This window comes from Cupressus sempervirens, chromosome 5 (assembly GCF_028749045.1).
Source record: "Cupressus sempervirens isolate cs-2001-9-10 chromosome 5, ASM2874904v1, whole genome shotgun sequence".
Lineage (NCBI taxonomy): Eukaryota > Viridiplantae > Streptophyta > Pinopsida > Cupressales > Cupressaceae > Cupressus > Cupressus sempervirens.
The window spans coordinates 448776956-448793727 of NC_143122.1; the positions used below are offsets into that span (position 1 = coordinate 448776956).

The 16772-nt window shown below is 36.2% G+C and overlaps 1 protein-coding gene across 1 annotated transcript in view; it reads right to left on the reverse strand.

Annotated features, from left to right (window-relative positions):
- LOC149556716 (T-complex protein 1 subunit beta) overlaps positions 1-16772 on the reverse strand; it is a 50232-nt gene that overhangs the window by 18544 nt on the left and 14916 nt on the right. Inside the window, exon 9 of the mRNA XM_089831193.1 lies at positions 1503-1988. Within this exon, the coding sequence (XP_089687319.1) occupies positions 1503-1988 (486 nt within the window). The remainder of the gene's footprint in view (positions 1-1502; positions 1989-16772) is intronic.

The window sequence follows — 16772 nt, forward strand, 5'->3', positions numbered from 1 at the left end:
CCAAAGGTTACACTTTATACGTTCCATAGCTAGACCTGTAATTGTCTAGAATCTATGGTTGAAGCATAATAATAGAGTTTACCAAGAGACATATACAGTCGTGGAAAGAATTTGGTGTCCTAGAGGAAGGCTCTATATCGAAATAAAGAGAATTTAAATGGGAAGACAACTAGTACATTGAAAGAAATGGAACCTGATGGGCTGATACCTGGCCAAGACTCAGATGGTTGGTAAAGAAGGTTGAAAGCAGCCAAACCTGGTAACGAATAGAAATGCCCAAAGCATGGATGGATGAAACTCAATTTTGACAATGAGACTAAAGGCAATCCAGGTAAAATTGGAAGAGTATTTAGGGATTTGAAAAGACAACCAACTACGTTGTTCTCACTTGATTTTGGGGTGGTGACTAACATGGCAGAGTCCAAAACCATGCTATCAGGTCTGGGGATAGCTTGAGATAAAGATTGGGAAAACTCTGGGTAGAAGGTGATTCCAATTTGGTGGTAGAAGCAATGAAGCAAAGAACTGTGCAGAACTGGAAATTGGAGGTGACAAGTATCAGCTGGGTAAACTTAACCAAGTCTACAAAAATCAAGAAAAATAAATTGAAAATGTTTAGACACAAAGCATGAATGTCCAGTATTTTTTTAAGGGTTTGGGCGAATTGTGGAGTAAAGATTTTTTTTTTAAATACTATAAGTGACAGAAAAAATCGTGGCCTTGAAGCTTTAATTCCTTTGTGAAAAATGTGCATCAACTTTACAATATTCTACAGACCCTCGTAAACTTCAATAACATGCTGTTGAATTTAATAGGATTGCTGCAGATGTAAATGAATTGCCTTCTTGGTATATTCTTCCCAAAGACAACGATCTAATATTTATATTAGAGAAAGGAAGAAGAGTAGACATGTCACATGAAAGGACATGTCCATTCATTAACATAATGATGATTATACATATCATTGTATTAAATTCTCTAATATAATAACAATATGTAATTTCTCACATAATATATATAGATAGATAGAGAGATAGATAATAATTTCATATTTCAAATATAACAAGTATATATAAATTATATCTCATATAATCATATATATTCATAGGCTTATCCGACTGAAGCTACAAAACATTAACACATACAATTCATAGTTTGTATTCTTGTGTCAAGCAGATAAATAGAATATTCAGGTAGATTTTCAACAATTACACAAGGCCATGCAATCTACTGAAACAAGAAAACTACTTGCTAAAAACCTACACAATTAAGTAAATTCAGGGAAAATATGCTATATCATTTATTTTTTCTAGCACTGTGTAGCACACCATTGTTTTGAAATATAAGTTATAACAAGATATTCCTTCTCACAAAATATATATTGCAACAAGATTGAGAAAACGGCATTAGGTAGAAAGTTGCTTTAAGAGAATCAATTTATCAAATGAAAAATCCAATTAACAATAGGGTAAAAGCAAAGAATAAAGTTCAAGATTAAATACCTTGCTCCTCGTAAGACTATGGTGCATGCTTGCCCCATCTCAACTCCTGAAAAGTGAATTAGTTTGTCCTCTCCAATCATGATTTCCTCAATGAGTTTGCAATGCCCGAGTTTGACTGACTCCGGATTGTCAAATGTTGAAGCAATTTCTCCCCCAGTTACAAGAGCCAAACGTTCGATACCATCAAAATCAGCATGCTCAATGGCAACAATACCAGCATCAGCAAAAAGCTCCTCAGGAAAATTATATATTAACTGTCTGTTTACAAAACAATTGATTCCGTGTGCAATGATATTCTGCACCTTTCTCCTCATTTTCTCTTTCTCTGCTGCCTCAATCTCTGCCACTTTTGCCATTGAATCTACACGTACACGAGCTCCATATATTTTAATTTTGTCAGTATCCATAGCAGTATTAGCTACCAATATTTTTGCATTTTCAATACGCTTTGGCTGACCAACACCAATCTTTTTGTCTAATATGAACCTGCCACATCAAATGCGCATTGTCTTTGGTCACCAACAAGATTGCGACAACATATAGGAGAAAACAAAAACAAACATATTGAGCAGTGTAAAACTCAATGACAACATAAATAGGAGCAAAAAAAAGAAATAATATCTTTGTCCACACTTAATAGAAGTTACAGCTCAACAATTTATGTTTTCACATTATACAAACACAACTTTGCCACATCAACAGCACACATACATACATATGCAGTAAATCAAAATCGGTGTTTATGAGGAAAGCAACCCAAAATTAAAAAGCCAGCCGACTTCTTTCAACAGCCTAATATAGAAGATTAACAATTTATGCACACTATTTATAGGGAAAGAAACTCAACTAGATAAAATATGTCCTATTTCTAACAATCTAGAATATAACAAACAAATATGCAATCCTTGTATTTTACAAGATGATGAAATCTTTGATGCCCTATCCTATTAATCCATAAGCCATGGATATTAACATGGATTTTTTTTCAAAGACTTATTACTCAAAAATTTCATTCTCATTTAAACAACTTGTAAGGGTTAAAACTAAGATAGTAGAACCAAAACAATGGCTGATTTTGAAAAACTTAAAATCCTTATGCAAATGTTCTGATACCACTAACATCACTGATATAAATTACATTTTTCAATTGATCCACTAAAACTTGCTGCTAAATATTTTGGTATAAGAATTCTTAAACAATTCACTTAGAAGTTATACTCATGCGGGAATAATTCCAACAAACAGGTGTTGAGAGGAACAACAACTATGCTTGTAAGTGGCTAAAAAAGCAAGTGAAAGAAAAAGAGACCAAAACAAGTGATTTTCTTAAAAGAAACTCGATGTGGGAGGAACACTATCAAAATCAATTGCACAAGCTTTCTCCCTTCATAAGGGTCTCAAGATGGTGCAGAAGAACTAATTGGTCATCAAGGCAAGATAGAGCGTCGGAGATCCAAATAGGTTGGTAAGATTGTAATAAAGTTCCATAGACCAATTAGTCTAAGTTGTAACATGGAACCAATATTGTAAGCCAAATTTGGCATCAAATTTGCAATTAGGACCTTTTAGGCATTTTATTGTAAATCAAGATCAAGGGAGTCAAATGTGTGAACCAACCTTGGACCATGTTTGTTGAGTCATTTTTAGCATGTTTTGATCATATGTCAAGTGGTCAAGGTCTTATAAAGGGTCTAAGACAAAGTTGCGTAGAAGTTGCAAAGTTGCGAAAAAGTAGTCATGACAACATTGCAACTTTTGAGCGCATTTTTGTAAAATGTTGCCAACAGTCACCAAAACTTGAAAAATTGTTTGGGAACCATTTGGAATGGGTTGAAACAGACTTGTAATGGTCTAAGGTCGATGTTGATGAAGTCTTGTGAAGATTGAAGCAGTGAAGCAATAGAAATCTCTGAAATTCCGTACAAAAACCTGTGCAATTTGTGTGTGATTGGATTGGCAAACATGATCAATGCTTAGGATCTAAAAGTGCTTTGTTTTAACTTTGTTCTACATTTGGTTTGAAGCATTGAAGTTGCAGGGAATGTGTGTAATAGCCAAATCTCTCTTGGGTACTCTATAATCCTAACAACCTAGGGTTTGGAGGAAAATCGTGGATTTTGGGCTATCACCCTCCTAGTTAAGAATTCTAGTTTTATGGAGTTTGATAAGTCCAACCATGCTTTGTATAAGGCATCTCTAGGTGACAAACCAGTACGAGCATTAGCAGAGAGGATTTGGTTGGTTGAACAATGCAATCAAAGGTTTGAATGAATGTTAAGTGTTGTTTAGAGGATAACCTAAGTGTCCAAAGTGATTAGTGTTGGAATGCGCTGATGAAAGGTGACTGATCACAAGTTTTCCACAGAACTGTTAGTAATAGCCCTATAAGCCTAATATGTGGATTACAAAGCAGAGGAACTCAAATCAATGGATCTACTACTGATTTTGAGATTTTGTATAGAAGATCGAAAAGGGTATTTGTAACCAGCATCAGTTTGGGAGGATTCCTTTAGAGGCAAGTTTGGTAGTACAATAGCAAGTAGGGCAACTAGGCCTAATTGAGCAAAAGAGTGGATCAGATAGAAACTGATTGGTGGGACCTCAAAACCTGTTGATTTGGTATTAATTGGGTATAGATAGACTATACCTAGGAGATGGAGAAGAGAAATGAAGGTTAGGCATTCAAACCCAAAGACACCAACCAAACTATGTTATAGAAACTAGGGATAAAAGGGCCTAGAACTTAAAATTGTTTGATTCAAGGATTGAGGGAAGAGGTTGGTCCTTTAGAAGTCCATTATAGGACATACTTGTGCACTTAGACAAGTGAGAGAACCTTTGTGAAGAAAGGATACAAGGAGTCTTGAGTGTGGAAGCCAAGAGTGGTGAAGGAAGGGACAATTACAAGGTGAAAGACAACCCTCTCCTAGCCTCCTCATCACAAGAACACCTTCCTGTCATCCAATCATTTGACATGGCAAAGTCCATGACCATACAGTATAATTATCCAAAAAATTCTGTGGCAACAAACTACAACTACAATATCAAGGATCAAAAAAGGATTACAACTAGAAAATGCTCCTGCATCATTATTTGAACAAGTAAATCACAAGGCATTGCAGTGCCCTCTTTGGTCTTCAAAAAAATTCTCCATTAGAGATATTATGCCTATTAATAATCAGAATAAGTAAATGTTAAAATTATTTGCTTGGTTATCAGTGTAGAACCTAGGGCATTCTCTTAATAACATAGATCAGATTAATAAAATTGAGTTAATCTAAAAATGAAGCTCAAAGTATGTTGGTGGATAACAAGCATAGAAACTATGTTGGGTTACGAATTGCATGTAAACTGATAGTGGAAGGTAATTATAAGCCCAATACAAAGCAATGTGTTAATATAGTGTTGTGTTTAATTACAAAGGGCTAACAATACTCATGAAATGGGCCAAGATGTATCATTTGAAAATAGTGTAATATCCTCCTCCATTTAGAATGCCAATAATTAAATGAATAAAGATGTTAGCCTATTCTTCTAATTTTTCCCCACAGGCTAGCGCATTAAAATGACAGGGATTTGAGAATAATTAAACAAGAGGCCAAAAAACTGAAGTCCCAGCAAATATTATTTTAATTATACATTATAGCTGCCATGTCAACATGAGCACTATGAAGGACATCCACTCAAAGGAATGAGGTCCAGTCAAACCCAATGCTTGATCATGATTAACATTGTTACAGCTAGAACTCGGAACAGGACAGCTGGGTAGTAACAAAGACAAAGCACAACATGATCTTGAACACAAACTGAATGCTCGAATTCAATACAAGAGTTCCAGAAGGCAATTAGAATGATTTCTCTTGCAGCTACTAAAACATCAACAATGGGGCCACACCTTAGGTTTCTATTTTTCAGTCATGAGTTGTGAGGACACACTTATGTTGCTTCCTTAAAAACGCAGGTTGATTTTTTTAGTAATTGCCATCAGTTAGATTTCAAAGTTGGAAGAAAGCAAAACTCTGTTTTTTTGGGTCAGTCGCATGATGATACAACAGCAGATCAATCTGATTTTTCACGCTAAAGGTTGAAGCTTAACTCCTAGTATAAAATGTAGCCCACAAACAGAATCATAGATCCTAATTCCTACCTTGTGAATCACAAGCTCAGACTAAAATCAAGCAGCTTTTTTTATTTTAGCTTCTCATGAGTTTGGAGCTGGTATTTCCAGGATCATACAGCAGCATTTCATGTACTCACCTCTTCCTAATCTAAGTCACGAGTAAAGGACAGATGGTTCTGAGTTTCTCAAACAATATGTTTATTTGTGTTTCTTTTTTCAAAAATCCCATAAGCTATGTTTTGGCTTTCGTTTCTATGATCTATCTTGTTGGCCTGGTTTTTCGCATGATAAAATTCTTCATAATTTACATTGGGAAATCCAGTGTTTGTTTTGTGATTAGGGATTGAAGATTTCCTATTTTATTTTGCCCTAGAAAATCCCCAATTGTTTTGCCCTAGTATTGTTTGTGCCCTAGGTTCTTCATTATTTTTTGTGATTAATGTGGTCCGCTTTTTATAAAGTATGCACGGGAAATTTTAAAGCCTTTGAAATACCTTTGAAACCCTCATTTTATAAAGTTTTTCCCATTTTCCTTTTAAATTTCTCCGCATTGTTCTGCCCTACCCTAGTTCCTTACTCATTATTAAGCTAAGGTCATGTCGTAATCCTTTGTTATCCTACATGGGTTACCTTTTTAAATCTAAAGTTATAGGTAGATAACGACATCCCTTGATCTTCCTTAAAATCAAGGGTCATCGTTATGTCGTGGAAATATGAGAATGTTTTAATCCATGTGACATAGCGATGAAGTGACACCTGTCCACGGGACCCAGCTAGGGTGAAACTTCAAAAAAAAACCAAGATCAATGGACATTGTTATGTCACTAACAAAAGTTGCTTGATCTTTAATTATAGCGATATAACGACATGAGGACATGTGTCCTTGTGGGCCATCTCCTTTCACGGCTAGTAGGGTTGTCAGACGAGGCAACATGTGTTTAGATTTGATTGGTTGTTTAGCAAAGTGAGCCAAGTTCTTGAAATGCTCTATTCATCATTGATCTCCAGATTAATAAAAGGTTTTTGTTATATCGCCATGAAGAGATGCATGATTTTTAATCATAGCGACATAACGACAGAATGACATGTGGAACAGGTGGGACCTTCTTTGAGTCATGCGCAATAATCAAGGAACACAATGAGGATCGTTCATCTCAGGACAAATCTACAACTCTCGTTTTGTCGTTATGGAAAGATGACTATATTTTAATCTATGCAACATGGCAACAGAGTAATAGACGTCCCGATGGGCCCATAACATTCTATAATGCAATTTTCTCCTAGCCGTCAAATTAAAGATTGACCAGAGGCTGTCACTATGTCGCTAACCCAAAATGCAAGGTTATTAATTGTAGCGACATAACAATATGATGACACGTAGCACAGGTGGCCCACTTTCAAACAAAGCTAAAGTCTTGTTCTTGATCATCAGATGTGCGAAGGATCTAAGGTTGTCGTTATATCACTAACGACAACTGCTCAACCTTTAACCAAGCAACATAACGACAAACTAACATGTGTCTTGTGACATGTAACTATTACACAAGGAGTGCCAACAAGGTAGAAGGGTTTCCATGTGTCAAAATTTGATTGGTTTGACTGCCAGGTCATAGATTTGAAGATGAATCAAAGTGCGAATCGTATCTTCACTGTCATATTTTTACAAATCAACAGCCCTATTTCAAGTTTAAAAAAACATGCCACTCTGTTCTCTGTAACACATTTCTAGGAATTAAAGGCATCTCGTGTGAATTGTTACGAAAGCAGAAGGATTGTGAGATCATAAGAACATAAGATGCTAAGGTTATACAGAGCGAAATAGGGCACAAGTCAGCACTGAACGACCAGGTGGATGAGCATTGTGTTCAATCTACACAGTAATGATGGACATTTGATTTTCAGGTAGAGTAAGGCAATAAGAGACTTAGATGAAATCAAATGCACTAAGCGGCCATCAAGAGGGAAATAATATTTTGAAAGCAGTTGGAGAGATTAAGGCTCTGCCGGCGGGAACCAGTTGAAGATCTACACAATTAAAGGCAATAGAAGACAAACGAAATTAAATTAAAGACTCCTGCAGTAAGTGTCACCTGCCGATTTTGCAACTACTTTCCTATTTTGTTTGAACACAAAGATGTTTTAAATGTAACATTATAGAAATATCTTTGTATCTATTTTTCCAGTAAGATTTCAACATGTGTCCTCCCATCTAAAGCTTGTTGCAATTCTTTTCTATAAAAGATTTTCCAAGATGTGGAGTGAAAGTCGGAAGTCTGTAGTATTTTAGTGCTTATGTCATTTACAGTCGGTCCAATTTTTGTCAATTGTATGATGTATTCAATTTTGCCAATCTAGGAATATAGTGAAATCTTGAATGATAGGTTTTGTCATGTCTTGAGTTATATTTTGAGTTTCATACAAGTGTTGTATTGTTTCCAAAGAAGATTAATGCAAAGAAAAGTTATGCATATCTGTGTCTCTGAGTTTTGTCTTCATTTTCATATCTCTGTAATTTTGGGATTGAAATGAACAAAGTTATTTCACTTTAATGCAAACTTGGATGGGTTTATCTTTTCACTGATTGCTTTTAATTCAAAGAGTTAAGTAAATGCTTTCATGAATTGATAGGGTTTCTAGGTATATGGGAGGGATATCAAAAGAATGAAATTCAAGGCTAATTGTTGATAAATTTGGTTGAAATCAATTAAATAGGTCTAGGGTTATTGGTTGGACTCTATATAACAATGAATAAGGTACTAATCAATTAATTCATATGCAAGTTGATATGATCATGTGCTTCCACAATACACAAATTAATCAAAATCAAATTTCCATTCTGTAATGAAGAACTAAATTGCTTGTCATTACTTATTTGTAATAGTTTCCCTTCTGAGTTATTGTAGTGCCTCTCATGTTTGCAGTCTATGTCTTGTCTATTCTGATTCGAGAGATACTTGATACTCTTATTATTTTGTACCTTATGATGATCCGAGGGTCAGATGTTATACTTGGATTCAGTACCATAGATGCTTTATTGCTATACTGTTCAGTTTATTACATTTGCATGTGGATGCCATTTTGAGATGACAGTAGATCTATGATGATATCTAGTTATATGATGTATTGGACCTATTTGTTGATTATGTTATGAGATGGATTCTATGCTTTGGTTATTTACTTCATTCTTGTATCTTCACACTTTCTGCGAATGTGAGTGATGTAAATGGATTAAATAGGTATTTTAATACATGTTGCTTCGGCTATGATATTATTTGCCATTGCACTTGATCGTGTGTTTTAGTGTGCAGGAATTATATCCCTGGCAGTGGCACATGGAGTTAGTGATTCAGCTATTCATATTTACCCATGTCGTTCCTATATGGTCAACGTACCCTTATTGTTATTGTTTAGATCAAAACCTTTCGGTGATTAGTAAATCCGAACTCATTTGCATTATGTGATTAGCCCAGTGCGTGTGTCTGTGCATTTAGAAGTTCGCATTTGTCGCGAAAGTGTTAAGTGTTTTTCTATGTTTTTGGGGTTTTCGGATTTTAATCTTTTTTTATTTAATTTCTGGCAGCTTTGCCTTAGGTAAAATCCCGTTGCGGATAATAACTTGTTTTCGTTTGGGTCAATTCGGAGTTTAACTACTCCAGCTAGCTATTTTCCAGAATTGACTATTCACCCAAAAAATGAATAAGTATTGGAAAAAAGTGATTTTATAAATCACTTTTCACAATTTGAAAATAGAATTATAGAGCAAATTTGGAAATCCTCTTCTGGAGGATTCTTGTTTTGCTCGTTCTGGGAGCTGTGAGCGTGGGATCTGCGCGAGGTTGGTCTCGTTGGATTCGGCTCGAGGAGTTTATGCTTTGCCGTCGTTTTCAACTGTTTTGGCGAGTGGTTTATTTTATTGTGCGGGTTTCAGTTTCTGCCTCTTTTTCCTTCAGGTAGGGCCTTCCCGTTTTATAGTTTTCGCTCCGTTTCAACTTCCATTTCTTGTAGCAATATGTTAGGAGGCTGAGAACTAGTGTTCCCCTCCGTTTCTGGTTGCTAGTTCTGCCCAGTTGGTCGGGTATGAACGTTTTTCCCTGTTTTTGAAATGGGGTTTTGTGTTTTTGGACCGTTTTTGCATACGGTGTCCGTTTTCATTTATTTTTGGATTTTTGGGGTTTTTGAACCCAAAGGCCAAATGGGTTTTAATTTTGGAATTTTTCCAAAACTTGGAGTTTTTACCTCATTTTGCGTGCCAACCTATTTTATCAAGTTTTCTTGGCACATTGTGGTTCGTGGACCTGGGTGATCTGTTTGGATACCAGTTAGACCACTTTTGCATCTTTTGTTGCATTGGGATGCGTGTTGCATCCGTCCTCTCGATTTTGTTTACAGTTGAGGGACTTGTTGCTTTGTGTTCTCTTCCAGTCCTTTTATTTGATCTTCGTGATAGTGGTGCACCACACACGAGTACGTGCGCGTACGTAGTCGGATGTCTTGCGAGCCCCGACCTTCCGTAGCACTTTCGGAAGTTATGATCATTGGGGTTGGGTTGGGAATTTGCATGCCTACGAGCACTCATCATTGGATGAGCATGGGTAGGGTAGGGTAGCATATGGAGGGGGCTTCTATTTTGCAGCCCGACGATCATGACGTCATGGGTTGGCAAAGGAAGTTTTATATAAGTGATAATTAAAGAAAACACTGGGAGGTAATAAAATTTAAGATAATAAAATGTGTGAGCACCCGATTAAGTTCGAGGACACAATGTGTGAGCACCCAATTAAGTTTGAGGACACACGATCCGAGCTTGGGCTTGTCGATGCCAAGCGACTCTCCATGATGTCAGCCCCTACATAGTAAGCCCATTGAGGTGTCTGACCAGGACCTGTAGTTTATGCATTGTCTATGTCTTGGTTTCAATCATCATATTGCTTGGCGTGAGTGTTAGCCATGGTTGTTGTGTTTTTGTGTGTTTGCGGTTGGATCACTATCTCCATCAGCACGGCGGGTGTGGACCTACGGGTGCCACGTGGTTGGGAGGCATAGCTACCCTCACCACTGCTAGGGACCGGTGTACAGATACGGTCTATTGTCCTAGTACGACTGTAGCTGGATGTGTCACTTGGTACTTCAGTATACGAAGTATGCTTCTTGTGATTTATGCTCTCATTATGATGTTATCATGTTTAGATGATGTTAGTTTTAACGCATTCCTCATTATGATGATTAGCATGTAGTAGATGATGTTATCTGATTACATTTTTATCTTATGCCTACTACTAGCATGTTAGATTTTATTTACTCACATTGTAACATGTTTAGTAGTGACATCCCTATTACGACAACACCAATGATTTGATCGGTGGCTTGGGATGTTATGCACAAGGGATGGCTAGGGCCCACGATGGTCCTATGATGCCATTAACGGTTGGGAGGAACCGCGTACTTAGTTATTTTTGCTCATTGCAATGTTATCTATGTTATTCGATGTTTATTTTAGTTGAATGTGATGTTTCCTTTCTGTACTTTCCCTTCCTTGTTTGATAGATGGTTAGATTTCGTTTTCTGTATTTCAGTTACTCAATTTTGGTTCGAGTGTTCTGGCCTCGAGATGTGGATCCGGTACTCCCCGGTGTGGAGGTTCTTTTGTCGTTTTTTTCCGTTTTTGAGTTTCCTTAAGTGTTTTTATTTTCTATGGGCGACATTTGTTCAGCATTGTGCGACACTGATAAAGTATCGCACGTCCATAGAAATAATGTCGCACGAAACTATAAAGTGTCGCACGCATTACTGGAGAAGTGTCGTACGACACAGGAAGAGTGTCACACGGCTTCATGAGAAATGTCGCGCGATACTTTTCCAGTATCGCACGCCTTCTTGAGAAGTGTCGCACGCAGTAAGGGAGAAGTGTCGCCCTCCCTTAGTAAAAAGTGTCGCACGCCTTTTGGTTAAAACCTGCGCGTGCCAACAGCGGGCACTTTTTGTAGTGTTCCGAGCTTTTTGAGAGTTGATCTAGATACCCTTTTGGGTGTTCTTGAAGCCTACGTTGTTGCATTTTGAATTCAGGAGGTTTCGTTTGAAATTCAGTTTTTGGGTTTCTGATGTTGTCCTTCGGGGTTTAAAATATATCGTTTAATTCCTTATACTTAAGATATATTTTAATATATGCGACAATTCATTTGAGATGGGTTTCACACCTCTACGAGCTAAGGTGTAGATTCTAGGAAAAATCAGGGCTTCAAGAATTCAGACTTAGCCAAATTTCAGGGCTTCAAGGTTTCAGACTTAGCCAGTTTCCAAGAGTCAGCTTATGTCTTTCAGCTTGGTAGGTCTTTGTGGTTTTCGTGGTTGTGTTCTAGTTGGTAGTGGCGTTTGGAGATCCGTTGGTGCTTGGTTGTCTTTCAGTCTTCCGTTGCAATCTTTTGGTTTGTGTAGGTTGTATCATGTGCACTTACACTTGCAAAAAAAAAAGGATTGTTCTGACTTGTTTTTCATCCTTGTTTCCAAAGATCTCTGGGCGGGGCATTACAGTTATAGCTAGCTATTGTAATCAAGGAGTTAATCACAAATCCAAGAAGAATACTGACCATTTTTTGCTATAGGGGATAGATCTGAAAGAAGAGTATTAGCGAGCAAATTCTTAATGTCTTATAGCTTCAGTCAGATAAATCTTAAGACGTAAGCTTTAAGGTCAAACTCTTTGTTTAAATATTATATTTATACACATAATTGTAATATATATACATATATATAATCCTTCTATATATATGCATATATATAAATTAAGTTTTATTTATATAATTTCATTGATTAAATATTATTAAGATATTATACTAATGTTATTATATTATTATTTTGCAACCGTGGTTAATGCTCGTGATTGTCTTTCTGAAATGCAAAGGTGATCGAGGTCAAGGAATGGGCTATTATATATTTCTAAGCCCTTAGTAATTATTTTTAAACGTACCTTTGCATTGTTTGATTAACCTTTTCCTTGATTAACCTTTTCCTTGGTCAACCATTGTGTCCTTGTCTCCATTCCGTGTGTGATTTGAGCTCCTTCGTTCTTGCCACCCTCCATCCTTTCATATTTATAGTCATTCTTTTCTTACGTGATACATATGACAGACATCACCAAAAAGATATCTTGCATGGTTTATATATGAGATCGGACACCAATACAAATAAAGTAATAACTCAAGCACATCAAAGGCGCTATTAAGAGAGAAAGTATATCTAAGGAATATACTATAATATGAATTTATATTGATACATATGCAAGGGATTATTTAAGGAGCTAGTTCATAAGAAGATATGTATGATATCTCTGAATTAATATAGAGATATAATTGAAGCCCTAAGACATTCATAAAGACAATTACATTAATAAATCTAATCGATAATTTTAACAATTTGATGAAGAAAATCATAAAATAAATCATTACCAAATCCCTAAGGTGCACCTGCCTTGGCCTTGCAGAGCCTAAATCGTAAAGTCTTTGTACTCTGTTGAAGTTGGTCCAGATCTAAGATTAATCCTGCTGAATATGGGATCTAGCTAGTCCTTAGGCTTGTTTTTGTCTTTTGTTTCCTGGTATTGGGTTTAACGCAACTTGGTAGTTTTAAAACACCAACAAAATGGTGACTCTGCTAGGGAGTGTATTGATACTATATGATAGACAAGCCTTGAGAATACAAAAGGTAGTGCATGAAACAAGTTGCAGCAGTAAGTCTCTGATGTGATTTCCAGTTTCTTACTCAATATCATGCATCCCAGTGGTTACCTTATTCAAGACAGCAGTACCTTGAATGTTGAATGTAAATTGCATTATTACTAGTGATTTCATCATCAATCAGTTCAGCTGGGTAATGTTTTGAAGTGTTGTTGTAAAAGTTCAGAGTCAAGAATGAACAGAAGTGTTTGTTCTCTTTTCCAGGTTTGTAAATCTCCAAGAGTGGTTTGATGATTTGCATGGTTTTCTTACAAATTGAAAGTCTGGTTCAGATTTGTCAAATGACAAATTATGTTTTAAAATTTTCTCACAAGTGTGAGTGGGGACTCTATACCTATACCAATATCCTAGTTGATTTCAAATTAAAAAAGCTGAAGGACTTTCAATTTGTGTGGGCAGATCTGAAGCTTTTGATAGTGTTTCTTGGAAAACAAGATATCAGTTCTTGATTTATAGTTTTCAGTGTTGTATGCATCTGCTGTTGTAAGAAATTAAAATGTTAAGAAGCCAATCACAGCAGTGATTTCTTTATCCTCTTCAAGGAGGTGGTGGCTCTACATGGTTTTCAAGTAGGATCGAGTTTCAGCATCAACACTTTAAGGTATTTTGATTTTCATGTGTTCTCTTTTCATTAAAGTCAAATGTTAGAAATCAGTGCCTCTATTCAGTAATTCTCAGCACTAGGAGAAAGAGGTAGAATTTTGTTTCAAAATGGAATCAGATCGCAGATCTGAAGTTAGCTTACCAAGTTATGAAAGTGCGCTTGAAGATATTGTAGAGATAAAAAGGGAACTCCGCAATCAGATTGTCAGTTTCATAAGAAATATGGTAGGAAGTATTCAAGGTCTAAGAGATGATCAATCTTATATGAAGTTCAAATCAGCACTCATGGAGCTACATTTTTCTTTAAGACCTAAGAAATCTTCTTTACCCATTGATTTCTTAGAAGTCTATGTGCCTGATTCAGTTGATTGGCCAGCACATTTGAAATTACAAAAGCTTTTGAAAATTGAAGAATACATCAAGATGGAAAGTAATTTGTATAACAATAGAATTCATGTTGAATCTTCTAACGATAATAGTGAATGTGCTGAAAGTCAGAATGAATGTAATGAATCCGTTGATAACGATAATTTGTCTTCCGAGTGTGAAGAGAAGGATTCAAATTTTAGTGAATCAGATTTTTTCAGTCAGCATGAAAAAGATGGATATGTAACTAGAGATGAATCAGGTGACAGTATGTATGAGAGTGAAGAAATGTATAACAGCACTAGAGGTAATTCTTATTATGATGAAAATGAGTGTAGTGGGGCTTCTAATTTTTCAGATTTTACTACTAATGTTTCTACTGTTGTAAGTTCTTCACGTCATCTGGATAATAATCACAGCCAAGAAGAGAAGATTTGTGAGGAAGTCTTTTTGAACCCCAATGAAATTTTAGCTTTGTTAGCTCGTGATTTTGAAAAGCATGTAAGTATGACTAAGGATGCTCATATTTTCCCTTGTGATATTTTTTCATTTAATGAAGTCACTTCCCCAAAGTTTGATGTGGAAAGAGATATAGAATCAGAACCATCTTTGTCAAGCTTTGGAGGTGTTACATGTATATGACAGTACCCCAAATCTCTGTGTACATGACAACTTGTTAGATGTGGAGGATGTTATTTTAAGGGATATTTCATACTGATTCAAATTCTTCTCATGTTGGTGATGCTGCATTAAGTTTTGATGTTTCATATAATGAAAAGGAAACTAGTGGAAGTTGTAAATCTGATTCTGAGTTTTCTCATATGCTGATAAATCTTGTAATAATGAGTTCAAAGTTCACTCTAACAAGTTGTTTGATGAAGACTATGATTATGATCAGCATATTATATGTCAGCACTTTCATGAGAGTTTATCAAACTTGGTGACTAATCAATTGTTTGAATGTGAAAGATTTTCAGAACACGTTGAATCTGATTGGATGTCAAACAAGATTGCAAATGAGGAGAAATCAGATTTTATGCACTCTTCACACCCGGTTACACAAGGTGAGTTGCAAACTTTTTACACGTGCAACTCTTCGATTTAAGTAGAATATGAAGCCTTCGTGTTTCTAGTTGATAGCATGCATCAGTCATATGTGGATGAAGATTTTCAGTCTGATTCTAGTTTATATGAGCATGCTGATTCACTTTTTCATAGTGCACATGATGTAGAGGTTAATTCTGATTGGTATATGCACTATAAGAGTGAAGGGAGTAATTTTTTTCCCAAATGAGCTAATTCAGAATGTTGATTTTGTTGGTGAAACTAATGAGAGTGATGTTTTCAGCTTACCTCATGAAAACGGAAACGAGAATCAGGTCTATAACAGAGGTAAGAAATTTTGTTGAACTTCGGTGGCCCGAGGCCATTGTTTGGATAGCTTACGAGTAGTTTTTCTTGCTTTCAATGAAGTTGTTTGAGAGATTTGTTGGTGTGGTCTGCTCTAACCAGAAATTTTGAATCCTTGTCATGCCCGCAAGGGACATGCATCCCCAAACAAAGCCACTGTTGGCTGTTTTTTCGCATGATAAAACTCTTCATAATTTACAGTGGAAAATCCAATGTTTGTTTTGTGATTAGGGATTGAAGATTTCCTGTTTTATTTTGCCCTAGAAAATCCCTAATTGTTTTTCCCTAGTATTGTGTGTGCGCTAGGTTCTTCATTAATTTGTGATTAATGTGATCCTCTTTTTATAAAGTATGTGCAGGAAATTTTAAAGCCTTTGAAATACCTTTGAAACCCTCCTTTTATAAGGTTTTCCTACTTTCCTTTTAAATTTCTTCGTGTTGTTCTGCCCTACCGTAGTTCCTAACTCATTATTAACTTAAGGTCCCATCATAATACCTTTTTACCCTACATGAGTTACCTTGTTTTAAAAATCCAAGTTATGGGTAGATAACGACAGCCCTTGATCTTCCTTTAGATCAAGGGTCATCATTATGTCATTATGGGGAGAAGAGGGTGTTTTAATCATAACAACGTAGTGACTGAATGACGCCTATCCGAAAGACCCACCTGTGGTAAATCTTCAGAAGAACTCACCACCGTCGATCAAAATAGAGATCTAAGGTTGTCGTTGTATAGTTAACAAAAGTTGCTTAACCTTTAGCTATAGCGACATAAGGACATGAAGACACGTGTCTTTGTGGGCCTTTTCCTTTTGCGACTGGTAGGGTTGCCCAACGAGACAACAAGGGTCTACATTTGATTGGTTGTTCCGCAAGGTGAGTTAAGTTCTTGAAATGTTCTATTCACCATTGACCTCCAAATTAATCAAAGGTTGTCGTTATATCGCCTTGAAGAGTTGCATGAATTTTAATCATAGTGACGTAACGATAGCATGACACATGGAGCGGGTGAGCCCCCTTTTTTGAGTCATGCACAGTAGT